Here is a 26650-nt window from a genome sequence, read left to right on the forward strand (position 1 = left end):
GAAGGTGTATGGCAGATTACTTCACCCTTGCCCTGTACCATGTTGGGCCATCCTGTGCTAACTTCATCCACCCACGTTCTTTGGTCCTGTCACTGAGAGACATCTGTTTGGGCAGTCCCTTGGGACAGGTAGTGGTCACTTTGATGTTACCACCTTATCACCAATCAGTCTGCCCTGTACCTAGCCTGAGACATTAACATCCCTGGAATTAGGAGAACCACAATAACAAACCTCTGCTTGGCCTTGGCCTGGTGTGGAGGAGCGGGAGGGAAAGGGAAGCAGAGGGAGAGCGAGAAGAGAAAGGGAGGGGCAGATAGACACACAGACAGACAGGGACAGAGACAGAGAGACCCTCCTCCACCTGGACTCTGTCTCCTAGCTGCACATTGTCATGAGCTCATCAGCAGATTAATCCATTGATGGATACAGTACCTCCATGACCCAGTCACCTTCCCAAAGTCCGACCCCTGAAAACATGAACCGTCTGGGGGAGATTTTAGACCTAAACCATAGCTGGACTCATCACTGAGAAGCGCTGCTCTGGGTCTGTGGTTTACTGGAATAACAGAAATCTCCTTTCACTGGTTCTTTAAATGACACAGAGGAGTGGTACTCTGTATTGCTCCACAGATGCCGTTGTAGCCTAAAGATCACCTTCTTTCTGTGAGATGCGCCCAGCATTTCCCAGTTGAACTTGCAATCAGACATTGGTGGAGGCCTCTCATCAGCTTAGGTCCTCTTATTGCAGCCAAAATCCTTGTTTCCTCATTGTTTCAGGATTTTTGTGAGAAGACATAATCGTATTGTGCTGCAGAGATGAGAGACCCGTCTGGTTCCTGTGTAGAAAGACCATGTGGAACTTTTATCCGGGTATTTGGGATGTAAGGACTCTTGTCTCAGTGTTTCAGAGCAGTCACCCTGGTACATGTGAGGAGCTGTCACTCCCTTCTCACGGGTAGACACCCCAGGATGTGTTCAGTGAATTAACCTCTGAGACACAGGCATTTTGCTCGGTTCTCTGATGAAACTACATAGTGAGTTGTCCCTCCGACGGCTGGTCCTCAGAATGAGTCTGATGGGGCACTACCCATCTGGGAATCGGCGTCCCCCCCCCACCCCCGCTGCCTGGCGTGGGGAGTCCAGCAGTTCCAGTTCAGTGTTGGCCAAGCACCAGCCTGCCCGACTGTCCCAGCTACATGTGTGTCATCTGGTGTGACACACGTTCTCAGCTGCGCTGGTTGCCACTCATCAGTGCTGGGTAGGAGAGGAGAGACCTTTTGTGCTAATAACACGAGGAACATAAAGTTCAATTTCATGGACTTAAAAGGACTTTCTGTGGGAGATTGTGGCAAATGACAAATATGAGCAGAATTTCCACTAAACATTGTTCTAGACGCAGTTGAAATGAAACAGCTTTATTCCCTTGGCCTTCCTCACAATCACAAAGTAAGCTACCCCTCCTCCTTTTCTCTTTTGAACAGGATGGGCTTACAGGTTGAAATTTGGAGGTTGTCTCGTTTTGGGGTAGGGAGAGAGGGGCTGTAGCCAGGCCTCACCATGTTGTGACTCTCCATGTAACGGTTTCCTGTCTGTGTGCCTGCGGGACAGAGCCGGACTGGCTTCTCCACTACCGAGCCTAGCTGCAGAGATCTCTATTTTTAAAAACCTCTTGGGCCGGGGATTTAGCTCAGTGGTTTCACTGCCTGCTGTGCAAGCACAAGGACCCGAGTTCAATCCCCAGTACCAAAAAAAAAAAAAAAAAAACTTCTTGGCTAAGGAAGTAAGTCCGGCAAAGCATAGTTATTCTTCTAAATATTGACAAATTTTCCTTGGTCCATTCAAATACTGCTTTAAGATCCTAAAGGACCTGTGCACTGGTCACTGAAGCTCAGTAGGCTTTTTCCGAAGGCAGTACTGCCATTTGTGGAGCGGTTTCTGAGGGCTCCAACCCTAATGTTTCATCTGCTTTGTCTCAGCTCATCTTCCTGAGAGCCTTTGAGGTGCGCGCTGTGTCTCCATTCTATTAACTACAATTGTATAAAGTTGTCATTAAAATGGTAATTTCATGAGGTTTCATAATACTTCAAAATCATGTAATATTTTATGAGAAAAATGAAATGCAGAAGTCACTTGCCCAATCCCAGGGTATCTACCCAGCACACAGCAAGCCTGGCTGTGTGGGACCTGGGCCCAGATTTGGGGGCATAGTTGGGAAACCCTCAGTCTGTGGATTAGGCCTAATCCTCCCATTTGTTTTATGTGGCCAGGACACTGAGGTTTTCTTACTCATTTGTATTTCTTAATTGAAGTAATTGCCAACATCAAAAAAATTAGAAAGCATTATATAAAAACGTCCAGATGCCAAACTTCTCTTGAACAATCAGAAAACTTGATGACTCCCATCGGCCCTCTCTGCTACACTGAGATACAGTCAGTGGTGACCCTCACCCAAACTCAGACATGTGCAGAGCCTCTTTGGCTGGTTTTCTAATATGTAAGTGGTATCAGTCACTTTAGGTACCTGCCTGGCCCTTGGACACTTGCCTGTCAGTCCTGGCTCATAGCCACTGCTTGTCGGGCCTCCTATCTAGGTTCTGGATTCGAGAACATTCCCACGTGGCATTAGCTTTCCATGTGTGCTCCTGTCTGTCTGCCCTGTCAGTAAGTCCACTATTAACCTCTAATGCTGGTGGTCCTGTTCCCATTGTGGGACCCTAGTGGGAGATCAGAGCTGGCAGCTAGAATTTGCTTGTGTTTCTCCTCATAAATATGCCTTAAGACTTGCAGTCTTGTGCAGCCTGGAGTCCAATATTAGACAGGACCTGCTTTTGCACATACTGTGGCATTTTATGCCGTGTCAGTATTTCACTGTGTTCTGCAAGGGGCATCGTGACTTCTAATCAGTCTGCCATCTGCACAAATCTGAGCCTTGAGGAATCAGCATGTTGAATTTTTCTCTCCCAATCGCTTACCCTCCTGTTGCCTTTCTTTCTAATTCAAGCAGCAGCTCTGAGTTAGAAGGATAGTGGGGAGTGGGGCATTTCCTTTCCTCTTTGGACCCTGTATCAGTGTGGCCCATAGTGTACCAGAATGTGCTCCTGTCTTAGTTACTTTTCTTGTTTCTGAGACAGAATACCTGACACCCAAAGTTAAAGGAGGAAAGGTTTATTGTATCTCACAGTTTGTAGAGGTTTCAGTCCACAGTTAGCTGGCTTCAAGGCAGAGGGTCATCACAGAAGGGCAAGTTTATGGCAAGCTGAAGGCAGCTGTAGAAGCAACAGCAGCAAGCCTGCCTCTCCCTTTTATCCCATTCAGGCTATGTGCCTTTTGATTGGTGCCACCCATACCCGAGGTGGGGCACCCTTAATCCCAGCATCACACACCTAGGTCCAGCCACCTCCGAAGAGCCCCACCTGTGACCTCATGAGGCTCTGTGAGGACATCTAGACACAAGTCATAACAGTCTCCCAAACAGGAAAATGAATGGCAAGCCCTCAAAATCCTTTTTGAGGGAGCCCCCTGCTGTTTGCATTCTCATGCACCGGGGGAAAGGGTGGACCCTGGGGAACACTACACTGCAGATGTGAGCAGAGCCCAAGGGAAGAGTCGGATGACATTAATAAGGGGAGGCTGGACTCCAAGAATTCAGGTCCTGGGAGCTGGACTGCAAATCAGTGAAGGCTTCCATGCTTTACTGTGCTGTCATTTAGCACATTATTAAAATGGTTTTCTGCAGAATATTCCATTCTTGGGAAATCATCACATTCCTTGAAGGGAGAAAGTTGGGGGTGGAAGACGGAGTAATGTAGGTCACAGCACAAATTCCCAAGTGGATTTTCAGCAGAAAATGTGGTCCATGCTTTCCCCATCCCCACCCTACCCCCATCTGCTGCTACATTTAAAGTTGCTAAATACATTCACTGCTGAAATGTAAGCCGCCATGTTCTCCCAGTGGCCAGTTAAGCTTGGCAGAGGCTGAAATGTCCTGACCTGTACACAGCCAGGGGTCACAAGACCCCAAATGAGAGCTTTCACTGCTAAAAGGAATGACAGTCTCTCCAGGGGACTTCTAACTCACATCGCTTTTGGGTGCCATGGTCCTCAGCCTTGTTCAGGTGCCAGAAAAGACAGCAGGAGCTGGCCAGCTGTCCCGGGCCGGGCAGTGCTTGAAAATGAGCCTACACCTGAGTGACCTGCAGTGGAGAAGTGTCCCCAGCTGGGCACCTGTCTAGCCACTCCCTCCCGCATCTCCCTTGCCCCTCTTTGCCAGTTCACATCAGCTGCCTGGCCTCGAAGGCAGACGGGTCTGGGACCCTGCAGCCAACTGGAAAGCATAAGGGCTTGGGGGTCAGTAACAGTCCCCAGCTCTTCAACTAAGGAGGAGAATCACCCCCTCAGTCTTCACATCTGTGTGTATACTTTGCTGGGGAATTAAATGTGATCATCTGCTTAAGAATGTTTAGCACAGTGACAGTTGTATACCAGCTGCTATTCCTTAAGGAGAACCAGTGGAGGAGCAAATCTTTACAAAGACCCTGTAGACATCTTTCTGTCTCACTCTTCATCCATCCACCCACGTTTAGAGGCAAAACAACAACAAACCGTGGAATTTAGGAAAAATTGGTGGTTTACCTAGACATTCCAGGAGAAAGTTGCAGGAATCCACTGTGCTGCCCTGGGATGCAGGCACGTTCAGTACACAGCAGATACTCATGAACAGTGGCTGTTACAAGTGGAATCATTCTGAAAGGCAGCCTTTCCACCCTGCCTTGCCAGCCCAGCACCCCCCCAATGTAGAGAAGATGATTCAGGGCCTGTGCTGGGGTGACTGAAGGGAACAGCCACGTCCTGGCTCGGGTTGGCTTGTGCCAGGATGGCAGCTCCACCATCTGGGTCCCCTGCAGGACCCCCTGCAGGAAACAGCCTCATTCTTGGAAAGCTCATTACCCAAAGGCCCCTTCTCTGGGGGACCCACAGCCCTGTCCTCGCTTGAAGAGATGACATGTAAAATTGCCACTTAATCACCTCCAGCTGCCTGGCCTGGCTATTTCTGGGGCTGCTGTTAAGAGATAGAGCAAAAGTCCAGTCCCTAGGGTGCAGGTCCTCTGGGTCTGAAGGGTTCCCGCCCATGGAGATCATAATGAATCATTCCTTTTGAAAATGACAAGGGGACAGCCACTCAGCCAGATAGCCTCCCTGACCCCAGGCATCTGTCAAATCACAGTAATTATGCCTGCTTTCCTGCTCACTCTTTTTCCCTGGTGAGGATTGGAGAGCAGTTCCTCAGGGAGGAGGAGGGAAGAGGCAGTGGTGTAGCCTCACTGAGCTCCAGAAAATGTGGGGGCATCTAGAAGGACTCTAGAGACAAACACTGCCAGTGGGAACAGGGAAAACCTCTCAGAAGCCTGTGCTCAGCAAACATCTTTTTCATTCACTGTTTATTGAGCACCTAAGAACTCAAACAGAAAATTAAAAAAAAAAAAACCTTCACGAAGTGGGGGGAAATGAAAAATGATAAACACATCATATTCTGCCAAACGTAAGGTCTTTAGAGAAAACCAATGCAGGGTGAGAGGCCAGGTGGACCCTCGGGTGGGGTTGCCCGTGACTTGCTCGGAAAGACCTTTCCAAGGGAAGGGGTCCGGAGAGTCTGGGGAAGGGTATTCAGGGAGAGGAGTCGGAAGTGTGAAGACCCAGAGACAAGAGCAAGTGCGGCGTGTGAGAGGCCAGTGTGGCCAGAACCGAGGAATGCGGGGAATGAAACTGGGGAGGTCACTGGGGCTGGATCAGTAGGGCCCGAGAGGCCAGGGCAGTGACTTTAGCATCTGTTCTGGGTGGGCTGGGAAGCTATAGGCCATGTGGAGCAGGGCTGTGACGTGGCCTGGTCATGTCTGAGAACTTCACTGTGGGTGTAGAACTGGAGAGGGCAAGGCAGGGGCTTTTGTGGGGTCCAGGTAGGAGGGGTTGCTGGCTTGACCAGGCTGGGGATGTTCGTGCTCTGAAAGTAACTGGGGACTGGTTGTCTGGTGAGAGAGTACCGTGCTTCTGTTTACTCTCGGCATCCTACCAGGCTGCAGCTGCAGATAGGCCCACTCCAGCCAGGGTTTGGTCTGAGGCCGGAGGCAGCCTCCATCTTCAGGTCGGCCTTTACACTGGAGAGAGGCTTTGGGCTAAGCAGGGAGGTCAGGAGGGTGTTACAACGGTGAGTGGACCTGGGCTCTGCCCCCACGGGCCACAGTTACAAGGCAGAAATTTCATTCCTTCATGTGTGCAGTAAAAAATTGCAGAGTGCCTAGTCAGGTCAGACTGCCCACAGTTACGCCCCCACTCTGTCACCAGCCAGCTCTCTGAGTGTAAGCGAGTCATTTGCTCCCTCCTGGGCTCCTGTGCCTTCGCCTGCACAGTGGGGATAGTGGCAGCCATCCCCTGAGGGCTCCATGAGTGCACAGGTGTCACGCCTCGGGAACAGCACCTTACATGTAGTAAACATAGTCGGTGTACAATTGATTCAGCCAGCAGAAAGGGGTCTTGGGCCTTGTGCAGAAGGGAGGGACTTGTGTACGGGAAAAACTCACAGTGCCGCATAAAGACAGGGATGAGGAAGGAGATGTTACACCTAGCGTGCACACCCACCCGTCAGTCCTCAGCTAACTTTGCAGAATGTTAAGGCAAAGCCAAACTAAACTACACACTGCACTGTGGTACCCTATTTCAGTTCAGTGAAGTTGGTTCACTCCTTCTAAAAACTGCATAGTAAGTACCCTCTGTCATGGCTATCTCATGATTCATTTCACCGTGGCTTAACCTAAACATTCAAGAGGTTTGTGGTCATCCTTCCTCAAATGGTATTGCTGGGACTTCTCAGTGGAGGTGTGTTTGGCAGGTAGCTCTACAGGACTGATTTCTAGAAGCCACTGTGGTGGAAGGCATGTGCTTCTTTAATGTGGGCTGATATGAGGAATTCCCACCCTCTTACACCAATTTGATCTCCAGGATTTTGACAGGCACAAAAGGGCAGCCATTCTTCCCAGATGTGCAGAACTGCTGCAAAGTGCAGGAGAATAGGGCCATCCCCCTGTGACTGGGCCATGTGGGGATGCAGGCTGGCCTCCAGAGGGAGGTCCCAAGGAGTGTCTGTCATGGTCTTTGGATACAGGAGCCCTTGTAGGTTTGAGCTCCATCTGAGCTTTCAGAAAATCACACTGGCCCCAGTGCCGAGAGTAGATCTCTAAGACATAGGGTGGGGCCTCTGCCTGTTAGCGGAACACCTACAGAGCCAGATGTGCACGCCCTTGGCTCTGTCATCCTCACAGCAAGGTAGTGGGTCAGCATTGTCATTTGGGGGAGAGGAGCAGGTGACAGTTGAGTAGGTGACTAGGCAGCCATTGAGGCAGTGGTGATGAAGGCACCAGAGGTTGAGCCATGTTTCTGAGTGGATGAAAGTTAAGGGGGCACAGGGCAAAGAGAAGATGGTGGATTAAGAAAACTGTTCTCTGTGAGCTCCTGGAGGTCAGCCTGGGGCCAGGCAAGGAGAGGAAGGGAAGAGGAAGCCTGAATGTCCCCTAGGATTGCATCCTCTGAACTGGTGTCGGGTGGTAATTCCTGGAGTTTCTCAGGAAACATGCATTTTTCTGAATTTGAGATCTTCGGTAAAATCAGTCGTGAAATTGGGAATAAGTATTGTAATTCCCCTGCAATGCATCAGGAATAATGCCAGTGTTCCTGGTTTGATGAAATCCAGTAGGAAGTGCAGCACAGCAGGGAGGGAGGTGAAGGTCGAGGCTGGCAGGAATGACTGAAGCCTGGGAGAGAATGGTCACATGTAACTAGTCAGCATCGGTTTGAGCTGGTGACAAGATCAAAGTGTGTGCTCGCGGTTCTGTCTGCTGCAGTCACGCAAATGCAATAAATATTAGCACATTTGTGTGCATAGGAGACTGTGAGGGTGGTACTACAGGAACGAACCAGTTCTGCAGACATGATTCTTGTGCTGTGAGCCTCACCGGAAGTTTCATGTGGCACGTGATCGTTCCACCGGCACCTAGCTCTGTTCCCTGGTGTTTTCCAGCACTTGAATATTTGCTCTGGGCTAGCTTTTTGTAAAGCCTGCTGAACCTGTTATTTTTTATTTTGTACACAGATCATCTTATGTTTCTATAACAGTGAGTAAAGCATATTAGGAATACTTGAAAAATATCTTCTGACTGGGGGAATCCCTCCGGAATTCTGACTTCACCATTGCAAATCCCAAAGAGCCCTCTTTCAGGAATTTGGGAAGTCTTTAGAAGTTCCAGGTACTCACGTGAGAATGGCTGATTTGTATGAATCAGTGAGGTGATAGAGGTGAAAATGCCCGGAGAAAGGGAGGAGCACTGGAAGAGGTGACAGCCAAGGATGGGAGCCAGGGACAGAGCAGGGCACAGAGCCAGCAAGGGAGTGGGAGAGGGAGATGGGGAGGCCGGGAGAAAACTGTGTCAGGATAGCAAGGAGAGCAGCGTCTCCCCAAGAAGCCTCCTGGGCGTGAAAGCGCTGCACAGTTGACACCTAGTCGCAGAGCATTAAGAACAGCAAGCTGTCCTCCTCCTCTGCTGCCTAGTTGGCACAGGACCCATGGAACAGGTGGTGCAGCACAATTGTGGCGGCTTCCCTGTCACCCTTGTTAGAGGGGAGAATGCCACAAATCATCAAGGGCAGCAGAGGAGAAGCGGAGGCGCCTCCAGTGGGCACACCTGCCTGTGGACAGGCACGGCTTCTCTGAGCGGCCCAGACTGCGCCCTTGGCAGCTGTCTGAGCCTGAAGGACTGGCTGCCCTGGTTTTATGCTATGGGCCTTTTTGTTCTGATGTGGAGCACCATGAACCTGGTGCCGTGATCACAGAGCCCTGCCCTGGCTCAGCAGCTGGCTCATTGTGTCTTGGAAAAGCAGCTGTAGACCTTGGGTTTCTGTGCCCAAGAAGGAGATGGGGAAAATAACCGGATGTTTCCTTAGGCCAGCCAGATGCCAGGTGGTAGGGCTACCTGTCATGAAGCTCTTCCTTCCCCTGAGGCTGGTGTGACTGTTCGCCATTCAGTTGAGCAGAATGAACCACAGGGAATGAAGTGGCCAAGCAGTAGTGTCCCGGCTGGGGTGGGGAGGGTGGGGAGCACAGCTGTTGCTGTGGCTCAGAAACCTCTATGCCCTGTCCCCTCGGCCTCAAGGGAAAGCAATAACAGCACCCTAAACATCTTACGGCCTTTCCCAAAGGACAGATTTGCAGAGAACGCTGGAAACCAGGACTGGGAAGGTTGCAGAACCTCTGAGGAAGTTTTTCCACTGAAGGAAAGGGGTCTTAGACACCTGTTCAGCACCCATTTTCAGCCCAGCCTCCCCTAGCCATGTGCTTATGAGCCACTGCCCCTTGTGTCCCTCATGTCCCTCATTGTCTAATGTGCACATGGTGTTTGAGCTGGTCCAGAAAGAAGGGTGAAGGGAAGCCCAGCTTTAGCCCCAGATACTCCCCTGAGCATACAGCCCACTAGCTTAGCAAGTGTCACTCGGGAGATAAGACAGGCTACGGTCTGCAGGGTAAGAGCAGGAGTCCCTGTTTGTGCTTCTCTTGTTCGCACATGAGAACTGGCTCTGACAGAGTTGTAGGTGTTTTTCTCACCAGCTTGTTCAGGGAAGGCGGGTCGAGAAATTGCTAATGCAATGGGAAGCAAGCCATGCTGTTGCAGGGCGTCCACGATAAGGGTGCAGGCAGAAGAGCATCAGCAGAGAGGGACTGGGTCCCATGGGCCCAGGCTCCCTTCCAGGCTGTGCATTTGCTCTCAGTGATCTTGGATTAGGCCATTTGCAGGTTTGGTCTTGGTTTTCTCATCTGTAAAATGGGACTGCTAACAGACCCTGTGTCGGGAGTTGGTGCACTTCCCAGCAAACACAGGGTGAGCACTTGCTAGTTCAGCTACGGCTTCCGTGATGAGAACTCCTTTCGTTGTAGCGGGCGTGTGCACAGCTAACCTCTGTCTGGGTTCCCGAGATGCAGGGCAGACTTAGGAACACAGGCCAAGCGTGTTCACCGTGGACGTTTAAGAGACCAAATGAATTTTTGTGTGTGTCTCCAGGCCGTGGTCACTCCCTTTCTTTTGGGGTGTGAGTCAAGTTCATCTGGAAGTGGAGGCTGTGATCTTCTAGCCTAGTGGTAGCAGGCTGAGCCCTCACCCACTGAGCCCAGAGACCAGGCTGCAGACTGGCAGATCCCCCCAGTAAAGGACCTCCCTTTTCCCTTGGTAAACCAGGCAGTGTGGCACATGATCAGACTTCATTGTAACACACATGCCAAAGCACTGTTGTTCATTTCCTCTAGCATTCAGAGAGCAGCTTGGTCCATATTAGAAAGAGCATGTCCGAGTCAGGCAAATTCTAGGTCCTATTCCTTTCAAGTCTTATGCCCTTGACTTCTATCTGCCTCTGAATCCCCATCTGTAAAATGAGGCTAGGAGCAAAGACCTCATAGGTGCCTCTCCAGTGGAAGCTATTTTGACTGCAGTCACATCTTTTTTGTTCAAACTCTCACTTCAGTCCCAAAACGATGTGAGTTGGCAGCTTAGATATTATTACAATTGCTTGCCCTATTTCATGTCTTTTATTTTTAAACATTGGAGCATCTGAAAATTCAGTTTGCAGAAGGGAAGCAGATAAAGTTATTTTGGGTACAATAACCTCTATCCCATTTGGGGCTAGTTTAAAAAAACATTAATAAAATGTAATATCAGAGAGATGCAGCGACCACACATAGAAGTCAGCTGGCCTTTGCAGCCTGAATCCTCTTGTTCCACTGAAGCCCCTGGTTGGTGACAACTTCTTCCTAGGAGTGAGAACTGAGAGCAGTTACTTACAGTGCTGGGCTATCGGTTATCTGCTGCCGGGTTGATGATCTGTACGAGAGAGCCATGATGTTTGGTGGCCTGCAGTAAGAACTGCTGTCGCATCAGGTGACGGGCTGGGGGCTCAGCTGGTGTGGCTCAGTTCCCTTCCACGTCTGAGTCGGCCAGCTAGACACCACACCACGGTGGCCTTAACTGAGAATAGTGTGGCTGGCCTGGCCTCAGGTCTCTCCTCCTCATGGAGCCTTCGTAGCCGGGCACATAGAGCAGAGCACAGGGAGAACCCGGTCACAAGGGTTCCAAGTTCTGTGTCCCTTTGCTTAAGATGCCACTGCCCAGAGAACTCACAGGACACAAACCGATCAGAGTAGGAGGGGGCAGCAAAGTCACGTTGCAACAGAAGACTCTGTGTGTGTGTGTGCGCGCGCGCGTGTGTGTGTGCGTGCGTGTGTGCGTGTGTGTGTAGAGAGAGACTGACCATCTGTGGACTCCACAGCTCAGTGGCCTGTCCTAGGTGCGGGGAGGAAGGGAGCTGTGGACTCCAGGGCAACGCTGCCTCCATGAGTAGTGAGAGACGGGGAAGAGCAGTAATCACAGCCTCATTGTCCACAAATCAGCAGTGGAGCTCAGAGGCCCAGCCTGCAGGCAGTGTCCAGAGGCCTGTTTGCCATCACTTTAAAAACACATGTTTCTAAAGTTTATGGAAAACTTGACTTTTTTGTTGTTTCTTGGGTCCCTGAATTTGAACACATGTATAGATAGGGGTGCCCACTATCACAATCAGGATAGATGCAGACCGGTGTCATCACTGTGAGCTTTCCCTTTATACTCCCACCCCGGCCCACCCTTCATGCTTTTCTGCATCCCTCTGGCCTCGTCTTAGAGAGTGCCTCATAAGTGGAGTCAGCACAGTAAGTAACCCCTTGGGCTGAGGTCTTTCCCTCAGCACAGTACCTGTGATAGGCATCCATCCTGTCAGGAATATCAGTAGCTGGTTCCTGTTTCTGACTGAGTAGTCTGTATGTGGATATACCATAGTTTGTGCATTCACAGAAGACACCAGTGTGCTTTTCAGTTACTGCCCGTTTTTCATAGAGATAATAGACACATTTTTAAAAGTTTTCACTTCTCTGGGATACTTAAGAGTGAGATGGCTGGGTCGTATGGTGCGTATGAAACACTGCCGAGATGTGTCCCGAGTGTCCCTGCCCTACGGCCTCCTACAGGCCTTGACTGAGAGTCCAGCTGTTCTGCACCCTCTCAGCATTTGGTATTGTCAGGATGTTTTGTTGTGGCCACTCAAACGGAGCACAGGGGTTTCTCTTCTTGGTCTCATTGCATTTCCCTGACAGCCTACGCTTCCTTTTCTTCTGTCCTCTTCTGACATGTCTGCTCAAGCCTTGTCTATTTTAAAAAATTACAGTGTTGTTTTATGATTGAGTTTAGGCGTTCTTTACATCTGCTGGTTACGTCTTTCGCCGGGTATGTAATTTGCAAATGTTTTCTAAAAGTCTTTAGCCTGTCTTTCATTTTCTTAACAGTGCCTTTTGTATAAGAAAACTTTTGATGAAATCAAATTTATCAATCCTTTCAATACTGCTGTTTTTGGTGTCATGTCTAGGAGCTCTGCCTAAACCCGGGAGACTGAGCAGGGTCACATGCTCAGCCGGTAAAACCCGAGGGATCTGTCATCTCAGGGAACTGAACTCAGTCCTTCCCTTCTGTGGGTGCTCAGATTCTGGAGCGGCTGCTCCTTATTGGAGGCCTTGGTGGAATTTTCCTGTGGGGAATGTGTGGTGTAGGAACATTCTCCCCGGACAGCCCATCAATGGACTCATTTGTCCCATGGGATCCATTGATCAGGGACGCTCATCAGACCGGGGTCAACAGGCTCATGTGGCACCACTGATTTCTCCTAGCAGCCCCGTAGAGCACTGCTTTATTCCCCTCCTTGTCTTCTCCACAGGGGCAGGAAAACTGGGCCCAGAGAAGGGAAGTGATTTGCATTCACATGGCTGGTGAATGGCAGAGCCAGGATTCCAAATCCCAAACCCTTAGCTACTGCATTGAGCCGGGTTTATCCAGAAAGAAGTCCTTGGTGAAACAGCCATGCACAGCCTGCTTTGACAGCCCCCAGTGGGGGCATGTGGCCCAGCAATCCGGTCATTAGATGTATCATCACCATCTCTTGTTCACTAACTTGGCCCAGAAAGGCCTGGAGAGGTCACATGGCTAGGCAGCCATAATGGCTGTAAGACTGTAAAGGCCCAGGTACAGGGAAGGTCGTCAGCAGAGCCCCCATCAGAGTGTGTGAGCCATAAACCTCTTACTCAGGAAAAGGTTTCGGGCCTGTAAGTGCTACAAGGGTCGCAGGCCAGTGCTTCAGGATGTCAGAGGTCCTCGGCCCAGAGTGAGCAGGAGTCGCCTAGATACGGAGTCCATGAGGCCTGCAGGGCTGTTGGTGGGGTAGCGGGAGTTAGGAGAGGAGGTCAGAGTACAGGAGGAGCTGCAGCGAGGCCTTCAGATAGTCACTGAGAGGCACCCTTTGCCCAGTGGTACACTCTCCATGGGGCACACACTGTCCTGGGTCGAGTCCCCTGCTCAGATGCTGAGCGGCACCGCAAGGGGGCGGAGTCTTCCACGGAGCCCGCCTGGCCTGCTGGCTGAGGCGCCTGGTCAGCTTCCAGAGTTGCAGCCACCCCCAGAGGCCTTCTCCAGACCTCCTTGCATTACTTCTGAGAAGGGGCTGAGCCCTGAGGGCAGCCCGAGCCCCAGGTACCTTGGGGTACTCGGTACTCGGCACTGGAATAATTGCCCTTGTCCATCCTTTGTTCATCCCCAGGTAGCTAATACAAGTGGAATATAAATACTAGATTGATCGATTGATAATTATTAACAATTACCAAGAACAAGAGGGAAAATCTTTATTCCCTAATACGTATAGAACTGCTGCGATTAAAACTTGTTTTGACTAGAAAACTAAGAAAACATGATGAGAAAATTACAGAGACACTTAACCAGCTCCCTCCTGTGCAAGTACGTTTATTAAAGGAAATTTTATATATAAACCATTAGGACTGCTTTCAAAATACATGAAAATAAAAGGATTAAGATTAGTCTAAACACTGCAAGGTAAGCTGGGCTGCTTGGTTCTCCCGGGATCTGTCCATGTTGCTGAGATGAGCACAGCTGGTTCAGCCCAGGCCCAGGGAACGGCCCAAGGTCACTGGGGGACTGGAGCAGAGGCGGTGACAGGGGAGATCCCTGTCTGTCCATCTAACCATCCATCTGTCCAGTGCTTACTGTGTGCCTGCTGCATGCTGGGAACCATTTTAGATACAATTCGTACAAGATCTCTTTGCTCGTGGACATTCTGGTGGGGAGACAGACCTGAAGCAGACTAGCGGATGCATATTGATCAGGTGGAGAAAACTCTCGGAAGGCCATGAGGATAAGCTGACCCAGTATGGGGAGCTGAGGGATCGACCCAGGCAGAGGAAACAGCAAGTGGAAAGGCCCTGAGGCTGAGAGGGCAAGAAGCTAAGGTGAAGATGGGGGCCAACCAGGCCAGGCCTCTGGCTCTGCTCAGTGAACCGAGGTTCCCCTGTGGAGGATGCAGGGTGGAGCCCGGGTGGGGAGGGTGGTGGCAGCAGGCTAGGAGGGGTAGGCAGGGATCAGCTCCTGCTGTACTCTCAAAGTAAGGATGATGCAGTCTCTTGGACGTGCATGGGAGAAGGATGAGCTGGGGACGTGCAGTTGTTGTTGGGGTGAGGGTCTGGAAGAGCAGAAATGTCAGTTATTAAAGGGAAGGAAATGGCACTGCCTGGACCAGGTTGCCTGGAGGTGACATCAGCAAGCTTCTCAGCCCTGCACCCCAAGCATCCCTTGCCAGAACAGGGTGGGGTCTGAGGATGAACCTGGCCTGTGAGTATCTGTGGTGACTGTAGCTGCCATTCACTGGCAGCCCCTTTGAGACCACAGGGAAACCTGCAGACACCTTCTCTATCCCCTGGTCTAGAAAGCATCTCTGACAGTGTCACCCATCCACTGGGGCTGGACCTGCCACTCCTCTTCTGGGGGCTCCTGGGCAGCACGAGGCTGCAGCCTGTCCTCTAGCAGGACGAAGGGTCAGGGACACCCATTTCCTCCATGCCTGACCTAGGAAGTCCACCAGGCTCTGGGTGAGGCAGACTGGAAGCTGTGCCTTGGTTCACTCTGGGCGGAGACTGAGCGACAGGCGAACAGGTGGCCCCATGTGACATCGCACTTACTGGGGCTGGTTGTGGCAGCTGCTGCACTCGGATCTGTCCACACAGTTCCAGAGGGCGGGCGCTGAGCTTTCTTGCCCTCACCCGAGGAGGCTGCTCTATCAAGAGCAGAACCTCAAGCCAGGAGCCCCGGCTTGGTCAGGCATTGTATCCTTGTCACATACCTGCAGATCTCAGCTAGGTGCCAGGCAGTCACTGCTTTCTCTCCATCCTCTGCAGAATCCTGGGAGGGGAAGGGTGTCCCCATTTTATGGGAGCAAAAGTTGATATCCAGAGAAATTAAGATCGTAGACCTAGAACTCAGGCCCAGAAGGTCTGCAGCTGAGGCCAGCCGCCCTCCTGACTAATGCTTAGGACACAGGGAAGCCACTGACCACCTGAGTTTTCTTGTCTGGGCTTGGGTATTTAGGAACTAGTTTACTAAGAGCCAAAATATAAACTTGTAGGGCCAGGGATTTAGCTCGGTGGTTCCGGCGCCTGCCTCGAAAGTACAAGGTCCCGAGTTCGATCCCCGGTACCAAAAAAAAAAAAAACACACACACAAAATATAAACTTGTATGGTAGGTAGGCTCCATTTGTGTGATACATGTACATATGTTTATGCAAGGGGAAAATACTGAGGCTTTCACGGGAATCAAGTATTTCTTTGTGAAGAACAGAGACCCTTGCCCTGCACCGTGCTCATGGCATGTGTGGCTGTGGGGATGTGTGGAAATGGGCCCCAGGGGAGGTGCTGAGCAGACAGTAGCCTCTCTCTTACCACTCCACCATCTCCTGGGTGAGCCTGACCCCATATCTAGGCAGCCGGGCCTTCAGTGCTGTTGTTGGTTACCCCATAGGAAGAGGGACTCGTGGCACTGACAGTGCGTTGAGCTCTAGAGTCCATCTCAGGTCTGCACGGCCTTCTGTCACCACCCTCAGTTTCAGCACTGTGAGATGTATGGTGGACCTGTGGCCTCTGCAGCTGTAAGAGAGGCAGCCATGCTGTTGCAAGCACTGCGTTTGTGGTTGCTTGTACTCAGCATCAATAGGAAACCAGTAACCACTGGGTTCCTGCCCTTGGTCATGCTGCTGCCGTCCTTAAGATCCTCCCTGGAAATCCCACACCTAAGGACAGCACTGGAATTTGGGGGCAGCTGGTTATAGTTTGTATCTCCTCTGGCCTGTGGGCCTTGAGAACAAGGCCCCCTGCCTGGTGCCTTTCATGGCTCTCTGGATGAAGGTGGCTTCCCCATAGGCACATGAGTCGCCAGGCCAGTGTGCTATGCCAAGCCCCATAAGGAAAGGAGTGACTTGGTCCCATTTGGTCCCAGCTCAGCAGGAACCCAAGGTAGTCAGGGTCCATACCAGAGCACAGCAGGGTGTCCTGCCTATGGGAGGGGATGTCCCACCCCCTTGCCATTCAACTGGACAGGAGGCTCGCAGTCTGAGATGGACCAGGGGCACTGCTGTGTCCAGCCCTGTCTCAGATCCTCAGCTCTCCAGCCAGGGCCCATGGTTTGGATCCTGAAAATGCCAACATTCGCAGGCAGCATTTTTTAAGCACCTCTGGCCAGGTACTTGGAGAAACCACAGGGACACAACAGGTGAGTCCCTTGCTCTCCAGGTGGTTTTTATCTGCTAGGGGCAGAGGGTGGTTGGCAGGTGATTCTCACTATACTAGCTCAGGAAAGAGGTCAGAGCAGGCTGCTCAGAAGGGGAGAGAAGTCAGGGCACCAGGGCAGGCATAACAGTGAGGGGCAAGAGAGAAGGGCGGGGACACTTGGAAGTGTAGGCACACACAGCAGGCTGGTCACTGTGGCACTTGGCTTTATGTTCACTGGTGTAGTTCTGGTCAGGTGTGGTGGCACATACCTGTAATTGCTGATTCAGGAAGATCACAAGTTTGAGCTCAGCCTGGGCAACTTAGTGAGACCCTATCCACAAGAAATGCTGAGGATATAGCTCCGTGCGAAGGCCCTGGGTTCAACCCTCCATACTGGAAAAAAAAATTTTTTCCTCAGGACCCTAGCAGATGGCAAATCTTGGGGTAGGATTATGACCTTTCACTTAGCCCTTTCCCTCCGCCCCTCAGGGTGCTTTGAAGCAGTGTCTGGACCCTCACATACCTTGGAGTTGGATAGAGACAGGGTCAGACCCAGGGCCAACCCTAAGCTGCGCCTGGCCCACAGTGTGCCTTCTCCAGCCTCGTGGTGCTCCACCTCCGCACGCATCTTAGGAAGGAGGGCAGAGCTGCCTAAAGCAGACCCAGGGCACAGCCTTTTGATGTCCTAGGTGCCACACACAGGGTCAGCAGTGTCTCCAAACAAGATCCATCCCAGCATTTAGCCTGAGGGGGACACGGGGTGGCTGACTTGTCTGCAGTCAGGCTGGTGCAGGAGGAAGGCCATGCAATGCGCCTGTGCTCTGGGCAGCCGGACAAACTGATGAACACCTAAGGCCTAGAATCCAGGCCAGCCAAGTTGCGTGGACCACACCTGCCTCGCACCTGCTTCTGGGATGTCATCGGCTCCTGCTCATCTGTGCAGCACCCACAGCTTCTTTCCTATTCTGGAGCAGTGACTGGGGGCCCTTGAAGCCTGAAAGGTTTACGACCTGATACTTCATTAAAAAAAAAGTTGGTCAACCCTCCTACCAGCATGCTAAGGCTGGTCTATATGGAGGGCTGTAAAAAATCCCCCCATGATGCATCATTAAGAGGGAGAAGCAGGAGGCAGCATAGTGAATAATTTTCCACTTTTAGAAATAGCAAACCATACATATATATATCCTCACACAGCTGTGTATACATATATACCTCTAGATGCATAGAGAACTCCAGAGAGGTACTGTACATTAAAGATGATAACTGTGGCTGCCAGAGGGCAGGGCTGGTGAGACTCACTTTTTATACATCTATTTCTGCACACTTTTTTATTCTGCACCACTTTCTGCATTACCAATTCCAGAAAATAATGAAACAATAATGCATTTGCAACAGTACATCGAGGCTGAAGAGCTAAGATAAGGAAGATGGGGAAGGAATCGCTCCTGTCGTTTTTCCTTACCTATTAAAGACGATGGAGCTGTGTGAATAGTCTTCTCATAATAGACTCTGAGGGGAAGGAACTCTGCGAAGAAAGCTCAGAACTGTAGTCATATTTCAATGGAAAGATACTGCCAGCAAAAGCCCTTGCGGCTGGCACGCTCCAGGCAAAAAGGCAGCACTTTCGATCCAAGCATCTCCTGGGAGGGAAGGGAGCATTATCACCTACCTACCTCTCTCCACGTTGGGGTGGGGTGGCCTGGCATGAGCAAAGGCACGCAGCTCCCACATTTGCCAACCTACACGAAGTGACTCTTGCCTATTTGCCAGGAATGATTCAAGCCATTTCTCGGAAAGTTCAAACACTATCAAGTGTTTGACCAATTTGCCCACCCACCGAAAGCCACCATTACAGCCTTAGAGATAAATGGAATTGTTTTCACCTTCGCTGCTCTTCAAACGTGCAGTTTTCTGCCCAGTCGGCCTACTTAGAGGCCAAGCCCTGGCCAGTTATGGCATGAATCTTTCGGGCCTGGGCCTGAGCAGCGGTACTTTTAAAACTTCTCCAGGTGGTTCTAAAAGGCATCCAGGGTGAGAAGCTCTACTTTGACAAGGCGAGAGCAGGTGCCGGGGCTGGAGTCAGAGCAATCCAAACAGCACCTGGGCTGCCTACTGGGTGCCCTGGGCCCAGCTGTGTTGTGAGCCTCAGTTTCCACCTCTGAGAGGATGAAACCACCGCCACCTCTGGCACAACGGCTCATGAGGCTGAGGGAGATGGCGTAGGTAAGGGAGTAACCAAGTCAATAGTAATCAGTGCCAGGGCTCCTCCCATCACAGGCTGCAACAGCACACGAGCTTTGCTCGGACTTCTGCATCCCCACACTGACTCTGCAGCTCAGCGTCGCCGCTTCCTGCAGACTCCAGTGAGACACTCCCTTAGTGGATTCATGTCTTATCTCAGAAGCCACCGCATGGAGACGTTGGCGCTGACCAGCCTCCCCACCCTGTAAATATCTTTTATGGCATGTGCCTCCTCATCCTGGGTGTTGCCTGATCCACAAAATCTGATGGTACCTGTCACCCTGGCTTGCAAAGCTGCAGCTAAAGAGACAGGCAAACCCCGTGGCTCAGCAAAGCAAGGGGTGGCAAGGACAGGGCCTCCTCTAGTCATCAGCATCTGGACCCCCAGCCTAACCCCAATTCTCCTGTCTTACAGGGACATCACCCCTCCTGGAGAGTCTCTGAACAAGAACAGCCAGCCCAAAGTGGCTTCCCGCTTCCCCAAGCTGTCCCGAGGCCCCACCAGGGAGACACGCAACGTGGAGCCCCAGAGCGGTGACCTCTGACCTCAGTAGAATCCTGCACCCTGGCTGCTCTGTCAGCCTGGCCTTGGCGTGGGGACCACATCCACCTGGTGAATCCGAGAGCACCCCTTCCTGCCGGCCACATGCCACCCTGATTAAACTGCTTGGTCTCAGAGCACCAGGTCCCTGTCCGTAGAGCAGGATGGCTCCTCACTGCACAGACTGGGACATGTGGCCACTCCTCTCCCATGGCAGCAAGAGCTGTCTGTCCCCTTGCTGCAGCTCAGGGCCAGGGCAGATGGGGAATCCCCTGGATGAGATGCACAACTCTGATGTCTCACATGGCCCGAAGATTCCTTCCAAAATCACTCTGTGACTCTTTCCTGCAAGGGGATTAGAACGACTGTTAGTCTCTTTTGCTCTTCTTTTGAATGTACAGTATTTGCCTCTCTCTCCATGACCCATGGACAAATGGAGGGACCTTGCTCCTTTCCATGTTACGCTGTGCCGAGGTCGGCAGGCACCCAGTAGCATTACCACTGTGGCCCTCACTGGTTTCTTTCCTCCAGCAGACATTCCCTATGGCCTTGCGAAGGATCCTTTGGTGACATTTCTCTCTGATTCTTGGAAAACTTCCCCTTCCTCCTTGGCACTGTCTGTGTAGGAAGCCCGAGCACGGCTTGTCAGGGGCCCAGGAGGCAGGTAGGAACCCTGGCCTCTGAACATCAGCGTCCTTGGCCTTAGGTGCTGAGACACTTGACTTGGGGAACCACTGCAGAAGGTTCCAGGGCTCTGTCTCTGACGGCCAAGGTTATGGCCGGTTATGGCCTCAAGTCAGGTTCAGCGTGTGTCGGTCTACAGCCAAGCTCCCAGTGGGCGGAGAGCCCTGTCTCCCTGAGACTGGCCATTCTTTTCCCCCTGCCGCGGGCAGGATGTCATAGTCCAGGGACCTCAGCAAGCAAGGACAAGGACCCACATACATGCAGCTCCTCGAACCCACCTGATCAGATGGTTTCACAGGGCGTGCTTTAACCTCCAGAATCATGGAACCATTCCTACCCAGTTAAGAGCCGCCTCCAAGGCTCAGTGCAGCTGGGAGAATTTGCAGAATGGACTGTGAAATAAATAGGGTTCGTCTTTGCCTGTGGCAGATGGAGGTTTGTGCTGCAACTGCTCCAGCTCACTGGCTGACATCTTGGTGAATCACCTGGAAGATGGTGCTTCCTGGTCCCCTGTATTCGGGCAGTTAGGGAAAGCTCAGGTCACTGCCACATAATCCCACAGGGAAGCAGGGGCGAGGCCACCTTGGGCCAGATGGACCAGAGTGAGGCTGCTGTCCCTCAGCCAGCTGCAGAGCAGGGGCCCTACCTGAGTGACCTCCAGCTTCCGGAGCAACACGTTCCTCTCCTTACTGCCCGAATGGTTGGCCTTTGAGTTTGAGCCTCAAGCACTGGTCGGGCTGCTGTGCCTTGTGTCTGAGAATGCACAAGGACCAAGCGAGGGCCTGTTGGAGGCTGCCCACTCCACTGTGTCTCCTGCCTTGGGGCGGCTGTAAAGTGGGCCACGGCTGCCAACGGGAGGACTGGCCAGCACTGGCCTCGGAACAAGGGCTCTGCGCTGAAGCCGTTTCCCTACTCTCTGTACCCTGCCCTCTCCAGCCACCCCACCGGGAAACCTTGTTGGCACTGTGCAAATGGAATTAAAGCAAAAAACCACAGCCCAGAGATACCCAGAGCTACAATTGACTCCGCCTCCTAACTTGGTAAAGCTTAATTATTCATAGAAAACTTGCTCAGCTGTCCTGCCAGGCGCAATAGGAAAGCACATTCCCCGGGGCCATCTGGGAATGCTCCAGCTGCTTGCAGTCTGGAAAGCCTAGCATCACCCTCCGGCGGTGGGTTGTCTGTCCCCTGTCACTTTATCTCACAAGTACCTGGCCTCTGCCCAATGTGCGGGTGACTCCTGTGGAGCTTGTGACACAGTGGCAGGTTGGGTGGATTTGCCTGTGAAGAGCGGGCAGTCGAAAGCTGCTTCCATCTGTCCGCTCAGGCAGAGGAGTCCAGCCATGAGGTCCCAGGTTCGAGGCCCAGAGTGAGGAAACGGAACAGACACACACACACACAGTGCTGCTCTGGACTGCTCCGCAGCCTGGGCAACCTTGTGGCCACTACATTGTCGCTCAGTTCTACATGGGACACTGCTCACCTGAGGACCTGGGACACAGTTGGGGCATTCTAGGCCTTGGCCCTGCCCCACTGCTCCATCCACCTGTGCCGCTGGGAGACCCCAGCCAGCCTGTCACAGAGGCCAGGCACACCTCCCTGTCACCACCAGTGTCCTCCCTTTGTCATCAGCCTGACCTGGCTCTCCCCCACCCTCCGGCCTCCGAGAAGGGGCTGGATCTTTGGCCCCCAGCACCGGCCCAAGGAAGTCCCGGGCCCAGCCTGTCAGACTGACGAGGATGTGTCCCGGAAGGGGCGACCTTGGGCCGAGCCCCAGCCCCAGCGGCAGTAACTGTCCTGCTTAGTGCATCACTCCAGGCGGTGCCAGACACGGGCCACCTCTGCCTCCCCTCGGGAGGCTCCGACCTACGACTCATGCTCCGTTCTGGGGGCAGGCAGGCGCCTCCTTACAGACAAGGTCTGTGTAAGGAACGTTTTCCAAAATGTTGTGCATCATGTTATTAAAACTAATGTGAAATATTTGCTGTTCAGATTGGCTTCTGTGCTGACTTTGCACAACTGTAGCACTGTATATTTTATGTAACATTTCTGTGCCAAAAAGTTCATTTTACTGTCTCCCGAACACATGGTCTTGATTGTATTTCTGACATAAAGCTCCAGCGCCTGGAGTGAGAGGATTGGGTTCAGTAGCACAGCCTGCACCTACAGTTCCCCCCACGGTTCCCCCGGCTGCAACGCGCCAGGCCAGCTCTTTGCACCTTGCGCCACGGAGTGTCGCGGGCCGGATCGCGGTCACTTCTGATTCATCACGGAGCCTTACTTTTGTTCCTAAGTCTGACAGCCAAGTTCAGAGGGCTTCCTTACACCCAGAGGTTTTACAGAAGTCGGAAAAGGAAAAGGATGCGGGTTTCCCTGAAGAGGGCTGAGCCGCCCTGTGGATGAGTCCCCACCGGAAGATGCTGGGTCCCTTCTCTTACCCCATGTGTCCCTGTCCTGCCGGGGGAGCCACTGGCTGCCCGCAGGCCCCTGCTTCCCTCTCCCGACTTGTCAGCAACCACTCAGTCACTGGGCAGGTCCCTTCCCCGTCAGTAAGGACACAGGTGCCCACTGCAGAACACAGGATGGCGGGTGGCATGTTTGTCACCAGAAGTTGCTGAACATTCGAGGAAGGGGCCCGGGGAAGGAGACTGGCCCTTAGCATCTTGGAAACAAAGCCTTGGCCGGGCAGCCTGCTGTGCCTCGCTGGTGTGACCTGACCGCTTGGAGCAGCATTGGGGGCCATGCGGGGCAGCGAGTCACTGGGAGGAGCAGGGCGGCTGCACTGGAGCCCGGGTGGCAGGTGGGCAGGACCTGGCCGGCTGCGGGTGCAACTGGCCACGTAGACTCCTGACTACCCTCTTCTGTTAGGGTTTACACGATAGAATTTTTAAGCAAATATGTTTAATTTTCTAAAATCTCTTGTATTAAACTTTTCTTTTGGAATAAGCTGTGGTAATTTTGTTACAATCTGGTTGAGACAAACCTCTTTACAGTGACAAAATAAAATGGCGCCATTTTATAAGTTAGATGCTCAGTGTGGGCTTTCTTTGCCTTGGTTCTGCAGCAGCTGGGCGTTTAGGTGAACTTTTAACATACACAGTCTAAGGACGCTTCTGGAAAGCTCAGTCCCCTTCTCACACAGCACCTTGGGCAGCAGGACTCAGTTTGACTCATAGCAATTTTGTTTGAATTAAATGAAACGAAATCTCATTTGGAGTTGTATCATTAGGCAAATCTGGATAAATTGGGTGTGTGCATTCCAGATTCCATACAGTCAAACCACCTTTCCGGACAGGTTCCTAGCCACTCACCACCTATTTAAGAAACATCATTACTGGGCGCCTGCTGTATGCCAGGCGCTGGGCACAGGATAGGGAACAAGACAGAGAGTCCCCATGTCTTAGACTTATGTTCAAGGTGAGGCAGACAGGCAGGGTTATCTTAAGTCAGCCATCCAGAATAAACGGGATAAACAGGCAGTGGGGAACAACCAGAGGCCTCAGGGTCCACTCCCACAGGCCGGGCTGGCATCTCAGCCCTGGCACCACCGACGTGGAGGCTGGGTGTTCATGCTGGGGCACCGTGTGCAAGGCAGGGTGCTCAGCAGGGTTCCTGCCCTCACCCCCTACACTGCAGCACCCCTTGTTTACAACCAGAACTTTCCAGACATGGCTGGATTTCTCCAGTGGGGGAATGGAGAACTATGGACTGAGGGGTCCTCTGCCAGAGTGACATTAACCTGAGACCAGGATGAGAGAGGCTGTACTGCCCTGCCCCCCCACAGCTTAGCTTAAAATTGGGCAAGGTCACCTACATTTTTTTTTTGGTACCGGGGATCAGATCGAACTTGGGTCCTTGCGCTTGCAAGGCAGGCGGCAGCACCACTGAGCTAATCCCCCACTCAAGGTCACCTACATTTTAACCTAATTATGATCACCAAAGAATAGGAGAAAATTGTCATCAGGATTAGAACGAGCCAGACGTAGGACGCGCTCCCACCGGGGCCCAGGAGAGGGTGAACGCTGCAGCAGGGCCCCACAGCCTCCTGCCCAGCAGAGCCTCAAGCAGTCAGCTCCGAGCGAGTCAGCGAGCCAGCGAGCGAGTGCGGCCTGCAGGCCGCTCAGCCTGAGGTCGGAGGACCACCACGTATGGCCTGGGTCTCCCTGGCCTCACCCCGGCCAATCCCCATCTCCCTCCCTCCATGTTCCAGTGTGCAGTCTGTATTGCACAAACTCCCTCATGTCCTCAACCCTCCTCGGTGGCCTCGCTCGGTGTCCCAGCCATTTCCAGGCACCCTGGCAGACCTCCCGGCTAGAGGCCACCCCCCAAGCCCATTTTCTGCCTCTGTCTGTGGCCCAGCCCCTAGTAAGGACTGAACCCAGGGCCTTTGCACAGTTACATCCCCAGCCCTTTTTATTTTGAGACAGGGTTTCATTAAGTCACTAAGATACCCAGGTTGTGTTTCCCTATTTCATACCACCCCACCTTAAAAACATGGGCTGAGGGCCGGGATTTAGCTCAGTGGTTCCGCCTCCTGCCTCCCAAGCACAAGGTCCCGAGTTCAGTCCCCAGTACCAAAAACAAAACAAAACATGGGCTAAGATGGAAATGTGTCCCCCAAAGTTTATATGCTAGAAACTTATTCCCTGGTGCACCGGTGCTGGGAGGTGGGGCATACGGGGGAGGGCAGGGATCTCTGAGCGACTGTGCCTCCCCCACCCCTTCCTCTTGCCCCTCCCGCCTGGGGACGCTGACAGACCCAGGCAGGCGGATGGTTCCTCCTCCAGCTCGTATCCACCACACCCATCTCTGCCTCAGGGTGGCCTTCCTGTTGGCCTGCAAATGCTTCTCATTCACGGTGCCCAGCACCTGTTCTCTGGCCTCCCCCATGTCCCTAGCTGTCCTCCTGCCCCTTCCTGACCCAGCAGCAGCGCCATCGCTGCTACCTCTGGAGTCCCCGAGGCGCCTTCCAGTGTTCCCATGGCAACAACCCTGCATCCCTGGCATCTCCAGTCTTCTTCAGAGACTGCCCTCCTTCCTTCTCCCTCCTGCCAGTTCGCTCTTCCAGCAGTGGTTCCAGGGCCCCTGTCCAGTCATCCTGCAGTCCCCAACCCTCCTCCAGCCTCGCTAGGGCCACCCGATCCCAGCGCCAGCCACACCTAACTCCTCTGCCTGCACCCACGCTGGCACACAGTGAGGAGGAAGTGTCCCCAGGGCTGCGCTTCACTACTCCTGCCTGCACTTCCCCTGGTGAGTCTCCCCCGGTCCCTGGCCTCTCAGAGCTGCAGGGCCTCAGGCCGGGTCCTGGCCATCTGGTCTTGTGCCCCACTCCCCGAAGTGCCATCTCCTCCGGTGCTCCACAACAGAAACCACGTGAGCCTCATGTGTCCCTTAGAACTTCCTCATGACCTCATTAAAAATGTAAAACATCGGGAAATTAATTGTAAGCACTCATTTCATTTAACCTGACACAGTCACGATACTACTTCACCATGCAATCCATGTTTTAAAACAAGACATTTACACTCTTTGGGTATTACGGCAGACTCTGGGGCATATTTCACACATTACACACATCTCGATCTGGACCAATCACATTTCCAGGGCTTGGGAGCCGAATAATTGGAGGCTCCTGTATGGGACGGCTGGGCCACAGGGGTCCCCCGCCCCGCGTGGCCACCTCTGTAGAGTCCTGAGTGCTGCATGTCCTCCCCTTCGGCTGCAGGGAGCGGGCACCACACCTGTCTCTCGGGACCCTCCCCTGGCCCCCAGCCCCTGGGGACAGCACGCCCTCTCAGGCGTGACCATGGCCAGCGCCCTCCCACCCCACTGCCCCCACCCTCCCACGCACCCTCCGTTCCACGGCCCCACCGCCCGGTCCTGGTCCATCCTCCGTGGGACACCCAGGGTGACCTCGCTCTTGCCACCACCGTGACACAGCCCTGCTGAGGTCTCCCCATCCTGGTCACCGGTCCCTGTGGAAGACAAAGCCTTTCCAGAAAAGCAAATATGAGCCCATCCCTGCCCTGGGTAATGTTTCTGTGGGACCTAAAGGGTGGAGATAAAGGACCTCACCACCCCTGTACAGTACCGCACCTGCCCACGTGCTGGAGTCTCCCGGGGAGCTTCAGAAATGGCCCCACCTTGTCCCCACCCCACCTCCTCTGTCACCCACAGCTCCTTTCCGGAGGCCCCAAGTCGGTCACCCGCCCTGCACCTGGCGCCTACCTGGCCTCAGGCTTGCGCTTCCCCAGAGGGCCCGGCCTTCTGACCTGGCCTCTGTGCGCAGGGTGACTGTGTCCCTGGGACATGAGCTCAGAGGGCAGAGGCCCCACTTTGCATGTTGTTTCCTCCTCAGTCCCAGCCCAGGGGTCCCGGTGCCACCTATAGGCACCCAGTAGATACTGGCTAGGCAGGTGTGTGTGAGCTGCCTTCCACCACGGTGACAAGTGCCCAAGAGAAACACCAC

The 26650-nt window shown here is 52.8% G+C and overlaps 1 protein-coding gene and 2 long non-coding RNA genes across 20 annotated transcripts in view; 1 reads left to right on the plus strand and 2 right to left on the minus strand.

Moving 5' to 3' along the window:
• Nucleotides 1-23209, plus strand: part of Snx29 (sorting nexin 29) — a 543288-nt gene extending 520079 nt beyond the window's left edge. For 15 of the 16 annotated variants that reach the window (XM_087208901.1, XM_087208905.1, XM_087208903.1 and 12 more), the window contains one exon: nt 19372-23209. In XM_087208901.1, the coding sequence (XP_087065027.1) occupies nt 19372-19494 (123 nt within the window). In that variant the 3' untranslated portion in view covers nt 19495-23209. Of the gene's footprint in view, nt 1-777; nt 9133-19371 lie in introns of those variants that run through there. The other variant, XM_087208908.1, reaches the window with a different exon arrangement.
• Nucleotides 13892-19373, minus strand: LOC110344181 (uncharacterized). Of its 3 annotated transcripts, none has more exons than XR_002386540.2 (3): nt 17239-19373; nt 15295-17108; nt 13892-14637 (listed from the first exon to the last, which is right to left on the minus strand). It is a non-coding gene; the product is annotated as an uncharacterized LOC110344181 (long non-coding RNA). The 3 variants fall into 3 exon arrangements; XR_002386538.2 differs by having other exon boundaries at nt 15295-16094; nt 16985-19373; XR_002386539.2 differs by having other exon boundaries at nt 15295-15353; nt 15891-19373.
• Nucleotides 23210-26037: 2828 nt separating the features above from the next.
• Nucleotides 26038-26650, minus strand: part of LOC147828659 (uncharacterized) — a 54040-nt gene continuing 53427 nt past the window's right edge. Inside the window, exon 6 of the long non-coding RNA XR_015450401.1 lies at nt 26038-26156. This is a non-coding gene — a long non-coding RNA (uncharacterized LOC147828659). The remainder of the gene's footprint in view (nt 26157-26650) is intronic.

This window comes from Heterocephalus glaber, unplaced genomic scaffold (genome assembly GCF_053883595.1).
Source record: "Heterocephalus glaber isolate CG9 unplaced genomic scaffold, H.glaber_assembly_v1.0 deba00000943, whole genome shotgun sequence".
Classification (NCBI taxonomy): Eukaryota; Metazoa; Chordata; class Mammalia; order Rodentia; family Bathyergidae; genus Heterocephalus; species Heterocephalus glaber.